This window comes from Rhodotorula graminis (genome assembly GCF_001329695.1).
Source record: "Rhodotorula graminis WP1 unplaced genomic scaffold RHOBAscaffold_3, whole genome shotgun sequence".
Taxonomy (NCBI): domain Eukaryota; kingdom Fungi; phylum Basidiomycota; class Microbotryomycetes; order Sporidiobolales; family Sporidiobolaceae; genus Rhodotorula; species Rhodotorula graminis.
Window position 1 is genome coordinate 279,100 of NW_017264930.1, and position 20,278 is coordinate 299,377.

At 69.2% G+C, this 20,278-nt stretch overlaps 6 protein-coding genes across 6 annotated transcripts; 3 read left to right on the forward strand and 3 right to left on the reverse strand.

Moving 5' to 3' along the window:
• Window positions 1–625: 625 nt before the first annotated feature.
• On the forward strand, window positions 626–2,046 carry RHOBADRAFT_34228 (uncharacterized protein; the record flags this gene model as incomplete). The annotated part of the gene is made up of 5 exons (XM_018413179.1): window positions 626–1,078; window positions 1,161–1,344; window positions 1,425–1,516; window positions 1,600–1,655; window positions 1,739–2,046. The coding sequence occupies 5 exons, from the start codon at window positions 626–628 to the stop codon at window positions 1,950–1,952; spliced, it is 999 nt and encodes a 332-aa protein (XP_018272838.1). The 3' UTR covers window positions 1,953–2,046.
• A 174-nt stretch (window positions 2,047–2,220) lies between these two features.
• Window positions 2,221–4,290, reverse strand: RHOBADRAFT_51781 (uncharacterized protein; the record flags this gene model as incomplete). The annotated part of the gene is made up of 3 exons (XM_018416012.1): window positions 2,221–2,515; window positions 2,597–3,198; window positions 3,271–4,290. The coding sequence occupies 3 exons, from the start codon at window positions 4,288–4,290 to the stop codon at window positions 2,221–2,223; spliced, it is 1,917 nt and encodes a 638-aa protein (XP_018272839.1).
• A 44-nt stretch (window positions 4,291–4,334) lies between these two features.
• RHOBADRAFT_24616 (uncharacterized protein) lies at window positions 4,335–6,365 on the reverse strand. Its single transcript, XM_018412646.1, has 6 exons — window positions 5,793–6,365; window positions 5,625–5,710; window positions 5,446–5,555; window positions 5,003–5,367; window positions 4,711–4,908; window positions 4,335–4,575 (listed from the first exon to the last, which is right to left on the reverse strand). The coding sequence occupies exons 1-6, from the start codon at window positions 6,234–6,236 to the stop codon at window positions 4,453–4,455; spliced, it is 1,326 nt and encodes a 441-aa protein (XP_018272840.1). The 5' UTR covers window positions 6,237–6,365; the 3' UTR covers window positions 4,335–4,452.
• Window positions 6,366–7,196: 831 nt separating this feature from the next.
• Window positions 7,197–10,736, forward strand: RHOBADRAFT_34234 (uncharacterized protein; the record flags this gene model as incomplete). Its single annotated transcript, XM_018413180.1, has 13 exons — window positions 7,197–7,324; window positions 7,400–7,520; window positions 7,581–7,643; window positions 7,708–8,201; window positions 8,331–8,515; window positions 8,585–8,775; window positions 8,974–9,273; window positions 9,452–9,787; window positions 9,863–9,967; window positions 10,065–10,183; window positions 10,260–10,339; window positions 10,397–10,553; window positions 10,622–10,736. Coding segments are annotated over 13 exons (2,394 nt in total), but the record flags the coding sequence as incomplete, so codon positions are not given.
• A 1,393-nt stretch (window positions 10,737–12,129) lies between these two features.
• RHOBADRAFT_51784 (uncharacterized protein) lies at window positions 12,130–15,720 on the reverse strand (the record flags this gene model as incomplete). Its single annotated transcript, XM_018416013.1, has 6 exons — window positions 12,130–12,308; window positions 12,374–12,682; window positions 12,755–14,779; window positions 14,850–14,918; window positions 14,991–15,347; window positions 15,436–15,720. 6 exons carry the CDS (start codon window positions 15,718–15,720, stop codon window positions 12,198–12,200), a joined length of 3,156 nt encoding a protein of 1,051 aa, XP_018272842.1. The 3' UTR covers window positions 12,130–12,197.
• Window positions 15,721–18,661: 2,941 nt separating this feature from the next.
• Window positions 18,662–20,257, forward strand: RHOBADRAFT_12797 (uncharacterized protein; the record flags this gene model as incomplete). Its single annotated transcript, XM_018412106.1, has 1 exon — window positions 18,662–20,257. A coding segment is annotated over one exon (1,596 nt), but the record flags the coding sequence as incomplete, so codon positions are not given.
• Between the last annotated feature and the right edge of the window lie 21 nt (window positions 20,258–20,278).

The following is a 20,278-nucleotide window of genomic DNA, read 5'->3' on the forward strand; positions in this document are numbered from 1 at the left end:
CAGCGTCGCTCTCGCACCAGCCGCTGCCCCGACTAGCTTGCTAGGGGACGTTGCCTGAGCCTCGCTACGCAAGGCCCTCGACCGCCTGCCCGTCGTGCTCCCCGTCCCTCATCGCCAACTCGACCTCGACCTCCTCAGCATCAGCCAACTTGCGCTCGCCGGCTTCGTCATGGGCCCGCGCAGCTCGGCGAGGGGGAACAAGCATGCGGCAGACTAGCAGACCGAGTACCTTGTGCGTCCCCTCGTCTCCCTGTCGCGCTTCCGTGTCACCCGTCGGCTGACCGGCCTCTCTTTGGACCCCGCAGCAGCCGCTCGTCGACATCCGCAAGCCTCTCGCAGCTCGCCCAGCGCCTCGCAGAGCCACGCACTCGCCCGAGCTGCACCGCCCCGGGCCGACGCTGAGAGCGCGGCCAAGTTCCGACCCACACCCCGCTCAACCGAGGGTCGGAACGGGCGAGTCGTCTCGTGCGAGCTGCACCTCCTGCCGGCACAGCCGCCAGTCGCCCGAGGTCCTGCACCTCTTGCCTTCACTCTCCTCCCCCTCGCCGATCACCGCGCTCGACCTCTGTCCCCTCGTCGTCGACCGCACCGCCCCCACCCCCACCTCCCTCTCTCCCTCGACACCATGCCCTCGATCGACCTCGCCCTCGCCCAGCACGGCGACCCAGTCGCGCTCCCGCCCCACAAGTACGCCGACCTCCTCGACCACACGCCGTACAAGTCGCCCATCAAGCAGGCCCTCGCGACCGACGGCTTCGTCGTCGTGCCCGCCATCCCCGAGCACCGCGCCCTCGCCTACGCCGACCGCGCCTACGACTGGCTCGAGGCGTTCCAGCTCGGGTTCGACCGTCGAGACGAGGCGACCTGGACCAACGCGCACCTGCCCGTGCACGTCAAGGGCGGCATGTTTGCCTCGCGCGTCTACCACGAGGACTTCCTGTGGGCCATCCGGTGCGAGCAGGGCGTCGTCGACGGATTCGCCGAGCTGTGGGGCACCGACAAGCTCACGACGAGCTTCGACGGCGCCGCCGTCATGCTCTGCCACCGCAAGGACCTCCCGCCCGCGCAGAAGTGGGAGGTGCGTCCTCCTTTCTCCCTCTCCCTCTTTCTCGTCCCTCTCGAGCCTCGCGACTGACCCCTGCGTCTCGCCCCCTCCGCAGCACATGGACCAGTCGCCGAACCGCCGCGGCTTTTTCTGCGCCCAGGGCATCGTCAACTTGCTCCCGAACGGGCCCGACGACGGCGGCCTCATGGTCCTCAAGGGCTCGGGCGCCATCATGGAGAAGTACTTTGAGCAGCACCCGGAGCAGAAGGCCAACCACTCGTCGTGGGGACCTGCCGACTGTGCGCCCCACTCTCTCCTCCTTCCTGTCGCTCCTCCTCGCGAGCCAGGACTGACTCTCTCTCTCGACTTGGACGCACAGGGTACGGCTATACCGAGGAGCAGCAAGAGTGGTTCTACGAGCGAGGGTGCGAGTGGATCAAGGTGTGCGCCAACCCGGGCGACCTCATCCTCGTCCGTCCCTCTTTCTCTCTATCCTTGAACGTCCCCTCTCGTCCCTCGTCTCTCGGACTGACATCGTCCCCGACGTTCTGCAGTGGGACTCGCGCACGCTCCACTACAACCGGCCGCCGTCGGGCGACCGCACGCGCATGTGCGTCCCTTTCGTCCTCTCCTCCTGTCCCGTCCTCGCTCTCCCTAGACCCGATCCTGACCCCTCCTCCCCGCCGCCCACAGCTGCACCTATGTCTGCATGGCCCCCGACGAGCTCCTCAACGCCAAGGACCGCGCCGTCAAGCAAAAGCTGTTTGCCGACAAGGGCGCGACGACGCACAACCCGTTCGAGAACATCTTTGCGCGCCCGACCGAGGACGGCGAGCTCAAGTTCCCGGTCGTCGAGCCGAGCGCGAGGATGCTGCAACTGGCGGGCGTCAGGCCGTACGACGTGTGAGCGGCGAGGGGTCGTCTCGGGTCGTCGTTTCTCTCTCCCTTTTCCTCCTGTACTGCCTCTCGCTCTCTCTGCATCGTCGTTCTCTGAGTCAGTTCTCTCGTCTCGCCTGCTTCTCTCGAGAGACTTCCTGCTCGAGCAGCACCTCGAGCATGCAGCGTCTTGAGCGGAGAGAGAAAGAGCTCTCCTCGGCAACCTTCTCAAGTTCTCCTCGCAGGTCGAGGATCGGGAAAAGCGCTTCCACAGCTCAAGCTCGGCTACAAGCACGTCCTCACGCCTCGCCATTCTCGTCAGTCGTCGCCACCTCGGCGCCGTCCTGGCCCTTGTCGCCCTCCTCGACCGCCTTCCCCTTGACCTCCTCCCCGCCCTCGCACTCTCCCTCGTCCCCCGCCGCCGCCGCCACCGCCGCACGCTGCTCGCCGCCGCCCCTCGCCGCCTCGAACATGGGCTTGCCCCATTCGCGCACGCGCTCCTTGGTCTCGTCGAGCTTGTGCGCCGTCGCGGCGAGGCGCTCGCCGTGCTGCTCGAGCTCGTGGGCGATGGCGGCAAAGTGCGACGCCTGGCGGCTGCGAGCGTTCGAGAAGATGGTCAGGATCGTGATGCGCTCGAGAGAGAGAGAGAGAGAGACGAGGAGGAGGAGGACGCACTCGAACAGCTCGCCGACCTGCTCCGTCACCGCCGCGAACCGGCGCACGAACCCCTCTTTCTCCTCGTCCCAGCTGAGCGGGCCGTCCTCGCGCTCCTGCTGCGACGCTGCACCGGCCGACGCGGCAAGGAGCGTCGCGTGGTGGTAGTGCGGGTGCGTCACCTCGGCGCCGTAGTGCTCGGCGAGCGACGGCGGGAGGACCGTGCGGGTGCGGCGCGGCGCAGGCGCGGGCGCCGGCTGCGCCTGCTCGAGCGACGACGAGCTCGGGTGCTCGGCGGGCGCGGGCGAGAAGGACGACGAGCGCTGCCCGCCGCTGCCGGTGTCGCCGTCGCCGTTGCCGAGCGGGAACGGCGTGCTCTGGCGACGCCCGCGCCCTTCCTCGCTCGCCGCCAGGGGCGACTCGTCGCGCTCGAACGCCTCGTCGCCGTCGTCATCGTGGTAGGGCGTGTCGCTGCGGAGGAACGTCTCGATGAGGGTGGTCGAGCGCGAGCCGAGGGTGCGCTGGGAGAACGAGGTGCCGGCGCGAGGGTCGGGCGAGGCGGAGCCGCCGTCCTGCGAGTCGCCGAGGAAGGACAGGGTGCGGTTGTCGTCGTAGTTGTCGAGCTGCACGGGCAGTGGAAGAGAGTCAGGGTCTGCGAGAGAGGGAAAGGGAGAGCGGAAAGGCGAACGGCGCACCTCGTCCTCGTCGACCGTCTCGGCGCGCTTGCGCCTGCCCTCGAGCTCGTCCGCCTCGTCGTCAAGGACGTCGTCAATGCGGCGCTTGTGCGACAGCGGTACGTCGGGCGACGCGCTGCCCGTGACGCCTACCTCGCCGCCGACCGGACCCTCGCACGGCCCGCCGCCGTCGCCCTGCCCCTGCTCCTGCTCGCGCGCCTTCTCCTTGCGCGCGTAGCCGTCGAAGACGGTCGGAGCCGGGCTCTCGAGCTGGGAGGCCGGGCTCGAGCTGCCCTGGCCCTGGCCCTGCGTCGCCTGCGGCTCGGGCGTCATCTCCTCCTTGTCGACGTCGACCTCGAGCCCGGCGCCCGACGACGCCGACCCCTGCTGGTGCTCGAGAGGGCTGTAGTCCTGGGCCGAGTCGAACGGGTCGCGGCGAGCGGCGAAGATGGCGGACGAGCGTGAGGTCGACGCCGACGGCTGGCCGAAGCGCCTGCCGCCCTGGCCGACGGGAGCGGTGACGACCGACGCGTGCTGGCGGAACCAGGGCGAGTCGGGCCCGTTGAGGTGCGCCTCGAGCTCGCTGTCCGAGCCGCCCGAGCCGCTCGAGTCGCTCGCCGTCGCGTCGACGACGATGCGCGGCGACTCGGCGACGCTCTCGTCCTGCCTGCCCCTCGCCGACTCGCCGTGCACACCGTAGTCCCAGGTCGAGTCCTGCGCAGCGGCGCCGAGCGAGCCCTGGTGCGCCCTGCCCGCCTCGAGCGCGTCCTCCTCGTTGACGAGGCGCCGCCCCTTGACGGGCGCGCCGGGACGCCGCCCGCGCTTCGCCGTCTGCTTGATGCGGGGCGTGAACACTTGCGGCGAGGCGAGCGAGGCGGGCGCGGTGGCGGCGGGCGAGTGTGGGGTGCCGGTGACGCGGTGGGAGGAGGACGAGGACGGGGTCGGGGGCGAGGGCGAGTGAGGGAAGTGGTGCACGGGCTTGGGCTTGGTCTTGGGCTTGCTGGCGGGCTTGAGGGCGCCCTTGGTGATGTCGAGGCCCATGGCGGGCGAGGGCGAGGTGGGAGCGAGTGAGGGGAAGGAGGGAAAGGGGGGTCCGAGCCAAAAGTTCGCGCCTCGTCGTTCCCTCTCGGGAGGCGCTCACGAGCTAGTTGCACGACTATATCAGACCGAGTGTGACTGTGCGCCGTGCCCTGCACCAGCTCGCTACGCCGCCGCCGACAGCCTGACGCCCTCCTCCTCGACCTGCTCGCCCTTGAGCCCCTGCGCGCCCTCGGCAACGCCCTGCGACCTCGCCCAGTGCACCGTGCCCATCTCCGTGATGCGAGACTGTGCGCACGAGAGCACAGTCAGCGAGTCGTCCCTCGAGCGGGCGCCGAGACGAGCCTGACTTGAGAAGGCCGACGCGGGCGCCGACGAGGAGAACGTCACAGCGAAGGAGATAAAGAGAGAATGAGGACGCACGACAGCCCTCGCGAACGCAAACACCTCCTCGTCACCGGTAAAGATCGAGCTCGCGCCGACAATGTCGGCCGACAGGCCGAGGTCGTCCATCATCGAGCGCTGGTGCGCCGAGATCTCGCCCGCGCCGACCGCGCCCGCCGGCCGCTCGTCCGAGAAGACTTGCGCGATAGGCGGGTCCGAGAGGACGAAGAGCTTGGTCTGCGGGCGAGGGGAGGGACGAGTGAGTGGACGCTCTCGACGGCGGGGCGAGACGAAGGAGAGGGGCAGAGAGAAAGAGAGAGAGGGAGCGCACCTTGGCCTCGTACGCCGCGTCGACAAAGAGGATGAAGCGCCTCGCCTGGTCCTTGGTCTCGAGCCCGAGCTGCGGCACGCCGCTGACAAAGATGCTCCCGAACGTCTTGGTGATCTCGAGGTAGTCGGCCGCGCTGTGCCCGTCGCCGCACAGGTCCTCGAACGCAAAGTGGGCCACCTGCGACGTCGAGTGCGGCACGTGCACCGGGCGGCCCCACACCGACAGCTGGCGGTCGGTCGTGACGGCCTCGTTGGGCGACAGGTGGTCGCACGCGCTGCGGAACAGCTTGGCGAACTCGCGCTTGGTCGCGTCCGTGATCGGGCTGAAGTAGACGCGCGAGAGCTCGCGAGGGCGCTTGCGGTAGTCTGTCGGGCAGGGAAGGGAGGCGTCAGGGGAAAGGTCACGGCCGAGTTTGACGGCGAGAGAGGGAGAGAGGGACGGACCGATGTCCGAGTCGAGGCAGTGCACGACAAAGCTGCTCTTGATGAGCTCGATGCAGGGCACGAACTGCTCGCGCTGAATGCCGTTCTTGTAGAGCTCGTCGGGCGCTCGGCTGCGGGCGAGGACCGAGCGTCAGTGAAAGGACCTCGTGCGACGGCGACGAAAGAGGGAGCGGACGCACTTGGACGTCATGACGCAGACGACGCCGTGCGCGTGCAGGGCCTCCATGAGGCGGCGCAGGATCATGGCATCGGCAATGTCGGTCACCTGCGCGGGGAGGACGAGGGTGAGCGTCTCGCTCGAGCCTCGCCGTGACAGACGACCCGCCGAGAGGACACGAGGGACGCACCTGGAACTCGTCGAAGCACAGGACGCGCGTCTCGCCGGCGATTTCCCTCGCGGCCATGACGATCCAGTCCTGGGCGGCGCCGTCTCGGAGCTTGATGAGGTGGCCCTTCTTGTGGACGTCCATCATGAACTGGTGGAAGTGGACCCTCCTCGCGCCAAAGCCGCCCTCGCTCGCCGAGCGGCGGTACTTGTCGGGGAGGTGGGCGTACAGGAGGTCCATGAGGAACGACTTGCCGCAGCCGACCGAGCCGAAGAGGTACAGGCCTTTCGGGAGGCCCGGCGGTGGTGGCGGGAGCGGGATCGTGGCCGTGTTGGCCTGGTGGAGCTCGTCGGCCATGTCGCGGAAGAAGCGCGAGCGCATGAGGCGGTCCCACATGCTCGGCTGGACGGGCGGCGGGAGCGGGCCGATTGGGGGAGGGTCGTAGCTGGCGAGCTGGTCGTACATGTCCTGGAGGAGGGCGACGATGCTGCGCTGGTGCGGGTCGTTCTGGATGAAGCCTCGCGCGACCTGGTCGTCGTAAGCCGCGGTCGGGCCGAACGACGACGAGGGAGGTGCGGACGAGGTGGTCGCGGTGCGGCGCGGGGGTTGCGGTATGGGCGCATGGCTCGGGTGACGGGGTGGCGGTGCGGCTTGTTGCAAGGCGCGGGTCGACAGCGGGCGGGACGAGTGCGCCGAGGTTGAAGAAGGCGGGGGAGGAAAGGCTGCGGCGAGGCGCCAAGGGGCAAGGCGCGCCGGCGAGCAGGTGCACAGCAGGGCGGGTGCTCGTGCGGCCGTGCGGCTCGCTGGAGTGGCAAGCATGGCGCTCGGCGGACGAGGGCGAGGCGAGAGCGAGAGGGAACGAACAAGCTCGGCACCCGCACGGCCGACAACGACGACCTCGCCCGGCTCTCTCAGGGCGGACAGCTGGTGGGTGCACAGTGTTTGTCAAGGTACTCTGAGTAGCTCTACGCTGGAACAACACGCTCGGAACGGGTGTGCAGCGCTGTCGAGGAGTGAGACGCCCTCGTCCGACGACGACGCGACGGCCAACCTCGTCCGCTCGACCCACTCGCTCAGTCGCACCTGCTGCGCTTGCCGCCGCTGCACCAGCTCGCAGGGCCCCGTCCACCCGAGTCGCGCCCGCCACCATGGAGCCCTCGATCAAGCAGGGCCTCCAAAACGCCTCCTACGACGCTCGACGCAAGGCCTCCCTCGCCTATGAGCCCGTGTGTGCGTCCAACTCTCCCCTATCAGTCCCCTGAGTGTCCAGGAAGGATCCACACGGGCGACCGCGGCATCCTCGCCCCGTCGTCGCTCTCTCCCCCTCTCCTCCTCCCTCACCCCCACTCGGGCCCGCACCTCTCCCCCTCGCACGACCCAGCGCAACACTGACTCGCCCCCTCGAATGCGCCCACAGTGCGAGAAATGGCCTCGGCGGGCACGCCCGAGAGCGAGCACAAGCTGCGCGTCGTCATCACGCAGCTCGTCGAGCTTTCCGGCTCAAAGGTGCACGCCTCGCGCAGCGGCGGCATCATGGGCCTTGCCTCGACTGCGTGCGTCCTCTCCCTCTCTCCCGTCTCGCGGAAATCGGCGAGCGAGGGCCTGACCTCCTTTGCGCGCGTACACAGGATCGCTCTCGGACCTCGACTCGCCGACTACCTCGGCCCCCTCATCATGCCCGTCCTCGCCTGCTTCGAGGACCACGATTCCAAGATCCGCTACTACGCGTGCGAGAGCATGTACAACATCGTGCGTCGGCGTCCCTCTTGACTGCCCACAGGCCCGCGACTCACCCTGTCCCTCCCGCAGGCCAAGGTCGCACACGGCGAGATCCTCGTCTATTTCAACGAGCTCTTCGACGCCCTGTCCAAGGTGCGCCAGAGCGGCCTCTACGACGAGGCGAGGAGCGCCACTGACCCAGCGAACTCGCTCACAGCTCGCGGCCGACCCCGAGGTGTCGGTCAAGAACGGCGCCGAGCTCCTCGACCGACAGCTCAAGGACATCGTGCAGGACCAGGCCGCCCTGTACATCTCGCGCGCCAACTATGGCGACGACTACTCGCCCGACGTCTACCCTGACGGCCACCACCCGCATCCTGCCGGCCCCGAGAAGGACCACGCCTCGAGCCGCCCTCAACCGCAACGCGCATTTTCCCTCCCGCGCTTCATCCCCCTCCTCCACGAGCGCCTGTCGGTCCTCAACCCGTTCACCCGCACCTTCCTCATCTCGTGGCTCCTCACGCTCGACCAGGTGCCCGACCTCGAGCTCATCACGTTCCTGCCCGACTTTCTCGACGGCCTCCTGCGGTACCTCGGAGACCCGACCGACGAGGTGCGGTGCAGCACCGAGAGCCTCCTCGAGGACCTCTTGCGCGAGATCCGCGAGGCGAGGAAGCAGCAGCTCGAAGGGCTCGCGGCGCGGCGCGAGGCGTGGGAGCGCGACGGCGAGCGGCGCAGGCGGCGGCGTGCGAGCGAGGCGAGGACGGTCACGGTCGGCGACACGGACAACGACGGCGACGAGGTGGACGAGTGGAACGGCAAGGGGACGCCGACGCCGAGGACGCTCGCCGAGCACGACGACGATCTCGAGGGCCAAGACGACGAGGACGCCCTCGGCGACAGCGAGGACGACGACGAGTACCCGCTCGAGGGCGACGGCAGCGCCGAGTGGCTGCCCGGCCAAGGCGTCCACATCGAGTACGGCGCCATCGTCGAGATTCTTGTCCAGCACCTCAGCTTTCCCGGTCCGTCCTCGTCCTTCCTCTCGCTCGACCCGAAGCCTTCCCCTGACCCGCTCTCGACGTTGCGCGCAGACGAGGAGATCCAGGCGACGTGCCTGCACTGGATCTCCCAGTTCCTCGCGTTCGTCCCGGGCGTCGTCGTCCCGTTCGCGCCGCGCCTCATCCCCGTCATCCTGTCGGCCCTCGCGCACCACGTCGAGGAGATCCAGCAGGCTGCGAGCGACACGAACGACCTCCTGTTCGCCGTCATCCAGGCCCTACCCGTCGACGGCTCGTCTGCCGGCGGCGCCAACGGCTCGAGCGGCCTGTCGCCCGCCTCGGCCGCCGACTTCTCGCCGCCGCACACGACCCTGTCGACCGTCGCGTTCGCGCCCAACGTCGCGTCGCCCTCTCCTTCATCCATCCCGTTCCCGTCGAGCTCGTCGGCGGCGACGCCTCGGCCAGGGCACGACCGTCACAAGCCGGGCAGCGACGCCTCGTCCCTCCTCCACGCGCCGTCGTCCGCCCTCGCTCCTCTATCGCCCTCCTCCGACTCGTCCTCGGCCCCGCATCACCTCGCCGCAGGCCCACCGCCTCCGCCACAAGGCCTCGGCCTCGCGCTCGCGCACGACTTTGTCGACCCGCTCGAGCCCGACGCGGCGAGGTTCGCGTACGGCCAGACGGTCAACGAGCTCACGCTCCAGTTCCTGAGCGACAACGAGGAGACGAGGGTCGCGGCGCTCGAGTGGCTCCTCATGCTGCACCAGAAGGCGCCGAGAAAGGTGCGTCCCTCCCCCTTGATCCTCGTCGGCGCTCGAGCAGAACGATCCTGACCTCGCCCTCCCCTTCTCGTTGCAGATCCTCGCCGGCGACGACCCGTCCTTGTCCTCACGCCGAGACCGACCTACGGGCTCGTCCACGCAGGGCGCCGCCGCCGCCGCCCGCAGCACGTCGCGCCAGCGCAACCCGTCGGCCTCGTCGACCTCGTCCGGCCTGTCGCTCGCCGTCCTCCTCAAGCTCCTGTCCGACTCGTCCGAGCGCGTCCTGCGGTACGACCTGCAGCTCCTCGCGCAGATCAGCTCGCTCGGGTCGGGTCCCGGGGCCGGCGCACGAGGAGCGGCAGGCGGCGGCGACGACGAGTACTTTGCGCCGCTTATGAGCAGCCTCCTCGAGCTGTTCAGCACGGACCGCAAGTTGCTCGAGACGAGGGGCAGCCTCATCATCCGGCAGCTGTGCGGCAGCTTGAACGCCGAGCGGATCTACCGCACGTGCGCCGAGATTCTCGAGAAGGACGAGGTGCGTCCCCTCTCTCCCTCACCTCTCTCTCCTTGCGACGAACCCGATACTGACCTGCTTCATCGTCGACTGCAGGACCTCGAGTTCGCGAGCGTCATGGTGCAGAACCTCAACCTCATCATGATCACCTCGCCCGAGCTGAGCGAGTTCCGCAAGCGCCTGCGCACGCTCGACTCAAAGGTGCGCCTCGCCTCTCATTCTCCCGCTCGACGTCACGGACGTCGTGTGCGCGTGTTCTCGGGAGGTGGCGGCACTGACACGCCTCGACCGCACGCAGGACGGCCAAAACCTCTTCGTCACGCTGTACCGGTCGTGGTCGCACAACGCCGTCGCCACCTTTACGCTCTGCCTCCTCGCGCAGGCGTACGAGCAGGCGAGCGCGCTCCTCCAGATCTTGTGCGTCCTCGCTCTCTCTCCTCTCGCTCGCCCGGGCCCACAGAGACTGAACCCTCGTACGGACCTCGTCCCGCAGCGCCGACCTCGAGATGACGGTGCCGATGCTCATCCAGATCGACAAGCTCGTGCAGCTCATCGAGTCGCCCGTCTTTACCTGTGCGTCCCCTCTCGCCTATCTCCTCGCCGCCGCACTGACCCCTCCCCGAGCGACAGCATTGCGCCTGCAGCTCCTCGAGCCAGAGCGGCATCCTTACCTCCTCAAGGCCATGTACGGCCTCCTCATGCTCCTGCCGCAATCGAGCGCGTTCGCGACCCTGCGCAACCGCCTGAGCGCCGTGTCGTCGCTCGGCTTCCTCCAGACGGTCCCTCGGTGCGTCTCGCCTCCTCTCCTCCTCCCTCCTCTTTCCTTTCTCACTGACCGCTCTCTCTTGCACGCAGAGCCTCGCTCATCTCGTCCCCGCACCGCACGACCACCCCGCTCTCGTCGACCCTGAGCGGCCCGAGCCCCTCGTCCTCTTCCGGCCCCGGCTCGTCGTCCAACCCGACCCTGTCGTCCCTCGCGCGCACCCGCGCAGATGCAGCGACGCCCGACCCGCCCTCGATCCGCTGGACCGAGCTCCTCGCGCACTTTCGCGGCGTCCAGAAGCGCCGGCAGGCGGCGGCGTCGCCGGCTCGAGCGGTCGGCGCGGTGCAGGCGGGCGCGCAGGGTGCGGCGGCGGCAGCGCAGGCGGTCGGCGACGGCGTCAGCCCGCGAGCGGAGGGCGACGGCGGTGGTGCGGCGGGCGCAGGAGCGTCGGGAGGAGCGGCCGGCGCCGGCTCGCGCCTCGTCGGGACGGCTGCAGCGGGACGACGGCGGCCGACGGGCCCTGCGCACGGCTCGGCGTCGGGCTCGGGCTTCGTGCGAGCGGCCGACACGGCGAGCGTCGGCTCGTCGAGCGTGCAGAGCGGGCGAGGCGGCGCAGGGCGACTCGGTGGCGGTGCGAGCGGTGCGGGAGGAGGGCCAGGCGCAGCTGGTCTGAGGGCGCTCAGCCCGCCGCTCGTCGGGACCGCGGGAGCGAAGCGCAGAGCACAAGGTGGACTGGCTGCACCCGGGGCGGGAGGAGGAGCCGGCGCTGGCGCGGGCTCGAGAAGGTAGCTGCGAGACGCTGTAGCTCCTCGAGAGTAGTTTAATCCCGGGTTCCGCCGCTCTCACAGTCCTTGCTGAGACGAATACTCGACGTCTAGAACCTGTCCCTCACCTACTTCTCTCGAAACCGAGAAGTTGACCTCGTCGAGCAAGAGAAGGTAGCTGCGAGACGCTGTAGCTCCTCGAGAGTAGTTTAATCCCGGGTTCCGCCGCTCTCACAGTCCTTGCTGAGACGAATACTCGACGTCTAGAACCTGTCCCTCACCTACTTCTCTCGAAACCGAGAAGTTGACCTCGTCGAGCAAGAGAAGGTAGCTGCGAGACGCTGTAGCTCCTCGAGAGTAGTTTAATCCCGGGTTCCGCCGCTCTCACAGTCCTTGCTGAGACGAATACTCGACGTCTAGAACCTGTCCCTCACCTACTTCTCTCGAAACCGAGAAGTTGACCTCGTCGAGCAAGAGAAGGTAGCTGCGAGACGCTGTAGCTCCTCGAGAGTAGTTTAATCCCGGGTTCTGTCGTTATGGCCGTCCTTGTTGAGCCGGATACTCGACGTCTGGGACTTGAGCGGCACCTCCTTCTCTCGAAAATGAGAAGCGCAACTAGACCCTTCTCTTCCTCTCCCTTTTTATCTCTCCGATGACCTCGACGAGAAGGAGAGCAAGGCTACTATCTTGCAGAGCACGAAAGAGAGCAGGGCGGTCGAGTGACAGGGTGAGAGTGGGAGAGAGCCGAGACGAGGCGGTCGACCTCGTGCGCCGAGGGCGGCGCCTGACGGCGCACCGAAAGCTGGCGTCATGCACGTCTCTCTCGTACAGAGACCGACGCGAGGAACGTATGCATCGCAAGAAACAGCTGCGCCCGAGTCCGGCAGCACCGACGACGGCCACGCTACCGCTTGCCCGCACGAGCCTTGTCCCGCCGCTGGCCTCTCGCCTTGGTCCGCTCGAGCGCCTTTTCCTCGGCGCGCTCGTCCTGCAGGCTCGACACAATCTTCGAGATCTGCAGTCGAGGGGCGAGAGAGTCAGTCGAGGCGTACGAAAGAGAAGGAGGGAGAGGGAGCGCACCTTCTTCTCGTACTGGACGTCGTCGGCCTTCTTGCGCTTGGCCTCCTCGACGGCGAGGAACCGGTTGTCGTTGCGCAGCTCGCGCACGGCGCCCTTCTTCTCCTTCTTGTAGAGCGCGCGCAGCTTGCTCGCCTCTGCGCGCTCCGAGTCCGGGTCGAACCGCCGGTTCGGGTTGAAGCCCTCGTCGAACTTGGGCAGGAACGTCGCGAGCGGGATCGGCTTGTGGTGCTGCATGAAGAGGGGCTTGCGCGACTGGAGCGCGAACCGGAGCGCCTTGCCGAGGGCCGACTGGGTCGACGAGAGCGCGGGCTGCGCACGAGGGAGCGAGAGGTCAGTCTTCTCGATCGACTGAGAGGCGAGGAGAGAGACGAGGGGACGCACTCGCATCGCCTCGGGCACCTTGGTGGCCTTGACCGCCTTGAGGACGCTGTCGAGCGGCGAGAAGAGCTCGGGGAACGCCTCGCTGTCGGCGTACATGGCCCGGTACGTCTCGACGAGCGCGAGCGCGCTCGCGACGAGGTCGACCTTGAGCTGCTCGGCCTTGTCGGCCGCGAGCTTGCCCTTGGACGCGCCGAGGGCCTCGACGAGGTTGACGCTCGCGCTCGGCGAGAGGTCCTTGGTCGCCGCCGACGACCGGATCTTGAGCGCCTTGGTGTGCTCCTGGCTGACGTCGGGCGTCGGGAACGACCCAGGGAACGCCGTTGCCGAGACGACCGACGACGAGACAGGAAGGAGGAGCGCGAGGGCGTTGCCGAGGAAGTTGACCGCCTCGGGGACGACGCGGTGCGCGAGCGACTCGTACTGCGCCGCGAGCGTGCACAGGAACAGGCCGCTCGCGAGGTCGCTCAGCGAGCGGACACGCGCCTGCGACAGGTACTCGCCGATGAGGAGGAGCGCCGGGGCCGCGACCGGGTGCGACAGGTCCGAGGTCGACCACACCATGCCGACGAGGCGCAGGAGGGTCAACTCGGCGAGGCCGGGCCACGTCTTGGCGGCCGGGTCGAGCGGGCCGCGGACGAGGCCGCGCAGGAGGTTCTTGTGCATGAGCGACAACTTCTTGATGTAGTGCGGCGCCGACGTGAGCGGGTAGGCGTGCGTGAGGGTGAGGAGGGGCGGGAGGAGCGAATTGACGGTGCGGTACGTCGACGGCGTCGACGGCGACGAGGCGCACAGGAAGATGACGTGGTCGAGGAGGACGTTGGCGAACACCTGGAGCTTGTCCTTGTTGCCCTCGGCGAGCCCGGGATGGTACAGGGTGCGGATGCGCTTGACGACGACGACCGTATCCTTGTCGCGGATGCCCGACGAGCGCAACAGGCGCGCAAACTCGGCGTGCGACGACGGGCACGGGAACGTGTACGGCAGCTCGCCGGCCTGGTCGAACTTGGCGCTGGTCGACGCGACGAGCGCCTCGGTCTCGCCCACTCCTGCCGCCTCGTCGTCCGAGTCGGGCTCGTCGAGGTCGCCGACGTCCATCTCGTCGTCGCTGCCCTCGTCCTCCTCCTCGTCGCTGCCCTCGTCCTCCTCACTGCCCTCCTCGCTAGCCTCCTCATCGTCCTCGCCGAGCCGGGTGCCCTCGCCCTCGAGCCCCATGCCGAACGCGCCCTCCTCCTGGTCGACCTGCTCCTCGCCCTCTGCGCCGCTGCCATAGTTCTCCTCGAGGTAGTCGTCCTCAAGGTCGTCGCCCTGCGGCGCGCGCTGCTTCTCCTTGCGCTTCTTGGCCGCGCCCTCGCCGCCCTCGTCCTCGCTCCCGCTGCTCAGGTCGGCCTCGCCCCTCTGGCGCTTGAGCCGGCGCTGCTCCTGCGCCCGGAGCGTCTCGGCCGCCTCTTGCGCGAGCTCGAGCGGCGTCTTGAGCCGGTTGGTCGCCTGCGCGCGCGGCTCGAGCGCGAGCTGCCGCACGTACAGGTCGTACGGGTCGCGCGAGTCGTCGTCGTCGACGGCTGGTGCGACGGCAGGAGGGGGACGGTCGGCGGCGGGCGCGTCGGCGACGTCGCGGGAGGACGACGAGGCGGCCGGTGCGGGCTCGGGCGACTCGGAGCGGTCGGCGGCCGAGCCGATGAGCTTGCGCAGGAGGTCGCGGTCGACGCCCGACTTGGACGACGCGGCGGCGAGGGCGGCCTCGAGCTCGTCGTCGTTGAGCTCGTAGGTCGAGCCGGCGTCGCTCTCCTCGTCCGAGTCCGAGTCGCCTTCTTCCTCCTCCTCGTCGTCGTCCTCGTCGTCCTCGTCGTCCATCTCGTCGACGAAGGCTGCTGCTGCTGCGCCGGCTGCGCCGGCTGCAGGGGCCGCCGCTGGCCTCGCCGCCGAGCCCTTGCCGCCGCCGGCGAGGATGCCGCGCAGGTCCTTGAGGCCCTGGTCGAGCTCGAGGCGCGTCTCGTCGTCGGCCGACTTCATCTTCTGGCGCTCGGCCTGTGTGCGCAAGCGATAGTGTCAGAGATAGGCCGCGACACGAGGAGAGAGAGGCGCGAAGCGGGCGCACCTTGTGGAACTTGGCCTTGGCGACGACCTCGTTCATGATCTCGGCGTGCGTCTTCTTGCGGTCGGGATCCTGCGGCACGTAAGTCGAGTCAGTCCTGCAACGGCGACTGACGAGACGAGGCGAGAGGAAGGAAGGACGGACCTCCTCCGGCTCTGGCTCTGCGCCCATCTTCCTCCGGTTCATCAACGGCTCGCGGTTGGCGCCCTCGCCCGGCCCGAGCCCGCCCCACCCGCCCGCGTCCTCGAGCTGGTCCTCGTCGCCGAAGCCGAGCTTGCGGCCGCCGTGCGTGAGCGAGATCTCGCCGCCCTCGTCGTCGCCGTCCTCGAGGTTGAAGCGCGCCTTCTTGTTGCCGCTCAGGCGCGACTGGCGCTCGGCCGTGAAGCGCTCGAGGGCCTTTTCCTCGGGCGTGAGGGTCGACGAGGCCTCGCCGAAGCGGTGGTCGACGAAAGTCGAGGCGTGGGTGCGGGCGTCGAGCATGGGGAGTAGCGACTTCTTGCGCTGCGGGAAAGGGGGGCGGCGCGCGCTCGCTCGAGAGTCAGTGCCAGGGACTCGGAAAGGCTGTCCACGAGAGTGAAAGGGGACGAACCGACTCGATGCCGGCCGCACGAGCGCGGCCGGGCATGCCCTTTACGCCGCCCTCCTCCTTGCCCGAGCGGGTGACGACGGCGAACTTGGTCTTCTCGTCGCGGACGTCAAAGAGGTTGAACTGGTCGTGGATCTGCTGGAGCTTGGAGGTGCGGTGGACGAGCGAGGTGGCCGAGTGGTCGTTGCGCTGCTTTGAGCGCTTGCGCTGGTCGCGCGGGTTTGACTGGCGGTTGAGGCCGCTGTCCTTGAGCTTTGCACGCAGCTGCGAGAGCTGGCTGCCTCCCATGGTGAGCTTGGGGCTGTGCTGGTGGCGGTGGGAGAGGAGCGAGCCGGTCCTCTCATCCTCGCTCGAGCTCGAGGTTCCAGCTGATGAGCGACCTCGCCTCGACGGGCTCGGGTGGGCTCTTTGAGCAGCTCGTTCGGTCGTCTAGCTCAGCCTTGCACCTTCTGCCCGTCGCAACAGGCGCCTGAACGGCGTGGTCGTCGTCCAGCTCGCCCTCGCCGCCAACCTCATCAGCTCGACCGACCCGCAGCGCTCGGTACCAGATGCAGCCGCCTTCAGCCTCTCACCACAGCTCTACCATCGAGCTCAGGCGGCAGCGCCGAGCGCATGAGCCGAGCCCGCGGGCTTGAGCCGGCCACCGAGTCGTCCCAAGCGGAGCATCGGCTCGCTCTCTCTCTCCCCGCCTTCACACCACCCTCGACCACCTGCGACCACGCCCACGAGCAACGCAAGAGCCCTGTCGCCACCCGCGTCCACCTGTGCGACCCGCCCGAGCTCGTCTCGCTCCCCCTCCACCCCCCACCCTCTCCTCGGCCCGGCTCGCCCTTCGACTCTCCGCCGCACCTCGCACACCCCTCGCGCCGCCTCGAACGAGCTCCAGCCCGGCCCAGCATGGACTCCGACGCCCAGCACGCCCCTGTCGAGTCGGTCTCGTCCGCCTCGTCGCCCAGCTCCACCCCACGCGACGGCGCGGCGACCACCTCCGACCCTCGCACCCCTCCACATCCGCCACGAACGACCCGCCGCACCTCGTCCGCCGCACTGCGCGCACAACAGCAGCCGAACGAGCACCGCTCGTCGCGCTCGTCGACCCAGCAGCAGCAGCGGCAGCCACGGCACCCGGCGCTCCTCGACGCGCACTCTCACCGCTCCAACAACCTCGACCTCCTCGACTCGCTCGACGACGAGACGCTCGCCGCGCTCGCCAACGAGCTGCGCGAGATCGGGCTCGGGAGGGCGGGCGGCACGGCGAGCGCGCCGAGCGGAACGGCGCAGGGCAGCGGTGCGGCGGGAGGAGCTGGAGCGGCGGCGCAGCGCGGGCTCGGAGGAGGGGCGCGCCCGCTCCGCCGCGCGACGACGACCGGCACCCCTGCCGAGCGTGAACGTGCGCGCCTCGCGCTCTCGGGCTCGTCGTCGAGGTCGACGCCGCCGCCGGCCTACAGCCCGGTCGACCCGCTCAGGCGCCTCGCGACGGCGGGCCTGCGCAGTACGCCGCTCGCCGTCGTGCACGAGCGGCGCATGAGCGCGCCGAGCGGCGAGCGCTGGAGCGGTTGAGCGGGGTCGGGAGAGCTGAGGTCGGCGGCGGGGGTGCGAAGGCGCGCTTTTATCTCTCTCTCTCTCGCTTTCGTGGAGGACGGCTTGTCTCGTCGCGCATAGTACCTACGTGTTGTCAATCACAGACCCTGAGCCATCTACGACCGTCCTCGAGAGACGAGAGAAGGAAGGAACGGTCTCGAGAGCGCGAGATCCCGCCCGCTCGCGCTCACGTCTCGAGCGCATCGCGCCCGACCTTCTGCGCGAGTTACTCGGCGAAGCTCGTCACCTTGACCTCGACGCACACGGATGACGGCGGAACGTGCCGAGCCCTGCGCGCGCGCCCGTCGTCCTCGTCGGCTCGGTCGCTGAGCGGGAGAAAGAGGGAGAGAGCGGCGGGACGCACCCTGCGTGAGCTCGACCGCGAGCCAGAAGTGGACGGGAAAGCTGCCCGGGTCGTGCGATGAGCCGGCGCGTCGTCGGTCAAGAAGCGGTCGGAGTCGACGGGGCGGCCCGAGACGGGCGGCCTCGAGAGCTCGCGCAACCTGCACCGGGAGACAGTACAGGCCGCATGACCGTGATGGCGCGCTCAGGCGAGCTGGCGAGCGTCAAGCGTTGCCGTGGCCGTCCTCATCGCCTCGAGGGAGGGGAGGGACGACGAGAGCGAGTGGAAAGCTCAGGGCAGAGCTGTTGCGGGCGGTCGAGGCTGGCAGCATAGTTGGCGAGCCCGGCGGGTGTCGCTCTTGCCCAGCGGTGGCGTGTGGTCGACGAGGGAGGAGGATCTGCTGCAACCCGCGCCGGACCTCCGACTGTCGCTCCTCACGCTCCCGCTCGTGCGCTCCCGACTGCAGAGACTGCGCGAGCAGCTCCCGCAGCTACTCAGCTCGACCCGCCGAGCCTCGTCCAGCCTGTACCGAGGTGCGCGAGCCGTTCTCCCTCCCTTTCTCCTGCTCGAGTCGATCGCTCATCTTGCGTCCCCTACAGCCTCAGCCTCGACCGCGGCCGCCACGCCCGCCATATGCAGCGCTACCCGCCGCACGGCGCAGCCCTCGGGCCCGACCCCGACCAGCACCGCCGCCAGCTCTCGTCCTCCGCGACCACCTCCCGCGCACCCACCTCTCCCCGCATCCGCTCGAGCGGCTCTCGGCCTCCCACCTCCTCGTACCATCCCTCGACAAGCACCGCCGATGACGACCGCTGGCAGTCCCGCCCGCCGCCTCGAAAGGGGTCGCCAAGCCTGCCGTTCTACACCCCGGGAGGAGGGCCGCCCGGCGCATCTCGAGGCGCGAGGGGCTTCCACGCCGGGCTGAGCGGCAGGTTGCGCGGCGGCCGCGTGCGGTGGGTCGTCCTGCTGGCGCTGGCGGCGGGCCTGCTCCTGTGGCGATCGAGCGGGTCGAGCGACGGCCCCTTGCCGCCGGTCGCCGTCCTCGAGGACGAGTCGGCGCTGCGGGCAGCGCCGGCGCAGCCGACGGCGGTCGAGCGTCCTCCGCGAGTCGAAGCGGTCGAGCCGCAGGACCTGTCGAAGCAGCGCCCGCCCTTGCGCGATGAGCCGGCGCCGGCACCACCGCCTCCTCGACCTCCTCCCCGTCCACCTCGACCTCCCTCCTCCGACAGCGGCACCGGCCCAGTCGACGTCACCGTCCGCCCTCCCTCCCTCGTCGCTTCCCCTGATCCCTCCTCACCGTTCGCCGACCGGTACCTCGCGTACTCGCCGCACTCGGGCTACCACAACCAGCGCATCTCGCTCGAGAACGCCCTCACGCTCGCCTTCCTCCTCAAGCGCACCCTCCTCCTCCCGCCCGTGTGGGTCGGCCACGCCATCCCGTACATCTCGTTCGACAAGCTGCAGCGGCGGCTCGAGATGGCGACCAAGGAGGGCCTCGAGCACTGCGTCGAGTTCGGCGAGGGCTCGACGACCGACCCGATCCCGCGCGAGTGCGACGGCTTCTGGGACTGGACGACGGTCGACTGGAGCTTCCTCGTCGACTTGAGCGACGCCGAGCAGCTCGTGCCCGTCAAGCGCCGCTCCAACATGTCGATGGCATGGCTCGCGGGCGAGCTCGACCTCGCCAAGCCCGACCGCCACGGCGAGCGCCGCGACGTGTTTGCGCTCCGCGACGACACGATGTACCAGTACCGGTTCTACGACTCGGCCGACGACGCCGACCCGCTCGACAAGTGGACGAGCCGCATCGACATCGACCAGCTCGCGCGCGACTCGGCCTCGCACAAGCTCGTCCACGTCGGCAGCATGTTCGGCACGAACCGGCTGCGCCTCGTGAGCGACGCCGGGTACGACGCGCGCGGCGTGTTCCGGCGCGCCATGGTGTTCCGCACCGAGGCGGTCGACGCCGTCGCCGACGAGGTGCGCGACCTGCTCGGCGGCGCCGGGCGGTACCACGGCCTGCACCTGCGCGTCGGCGACGGCGTGTTCCAGCAGAACGCCGACGACAACATGCGCGGCGTGTGGGACAAGCTGTGCGGCGACAAGATGAAGCTCGGCGACGACGTGTGCGACGAGGCGTGGGGCCTGAGCGAGGCTCGTCAGCGCCAGCGGCTTGTTCGGCGGGGCGGCGAGGAGAGCATCGACGAGGCGACGCTCGTCAAGCGGGCCAACTCGCGACCGCAGCGCGAGGGCGCCTACCACCACGCGCCGCTCCCGGCGCTGCCCAAGATCCGCACCCTCGACGACTCGCCCCTGTCGCCCACCCTCACCTGTCGCCGCCCGCTCCACAGCGCCACGCACCTCCTCCCCTTCAACGCGCCCCTCTTCATCGCGACCGACTCGAAGCTCGGCGCCGACGACCCTCACCTCGCCGTCTTCTTTACCGCCTTCCCGTGCACGTTTACCCTGTCCGACTTTGGCGCGCTCGAGTCGCTCGGCCGGCTCAACCGGCTCCGCAACGAGGACGACAAGACGCCGCTCGCCCAGTTCCTGTACCCGCAGCTCGACGCCCAGGTCGCGGCGTGGGGACGCGGCCTCGTCGGGACGCCGCAGAGCACCTACAGCCGCTTCGCCATCGACGTCCTCCACCAGGTCTACCAGTGCGTTCTCGACCCCTCTCTCTCTCTCGTGCGCGCTGGCCTTCCGCGACGCCGCCAGCCGCTCACGCCCTCTCTGCCCGACCGTCCGCAGCGGGTGGGACATTGTCGAGCGAGGGTGAGCCTGCGCGGGTTCTCGTCGCTGTCTGCAACACACGCGTCACTTTCTGCTCTCGTGCCGGCCGCGAGCGCAGAGAGGGCCCCAGAGACAGGCCATCGAGCGAGCGCACGAGCTGGCGGGTAGATCTGCGACGAGGACGACCAG

Bases quoted from the DNA above. Each gene is read 5' to 3' on its own strand.
- RHOBADRAFT_24616 (XM_018412646.1), bottom strand. From the start codon at position 6,236: ATGTACGACCAGCTCGCCAGCTACGACCCTCCCCCAATCGGCCCGCTC. The intron at 5,711-5,792 runs GTGCGTCCCTCG...CTCCCCGCGCAG, and splicing joins TGTGCTTCGACGAGTTCCAG to GTGACCGACATTGCCGATGC. The intron at 4,909-5,002 runs GTGCGCTCCCTC...CCTCGCCCGCAG, and splicing joins ACGCGGCGTACGAGGCCAAG to ACCAAGCTCTTCGTCCTCTC.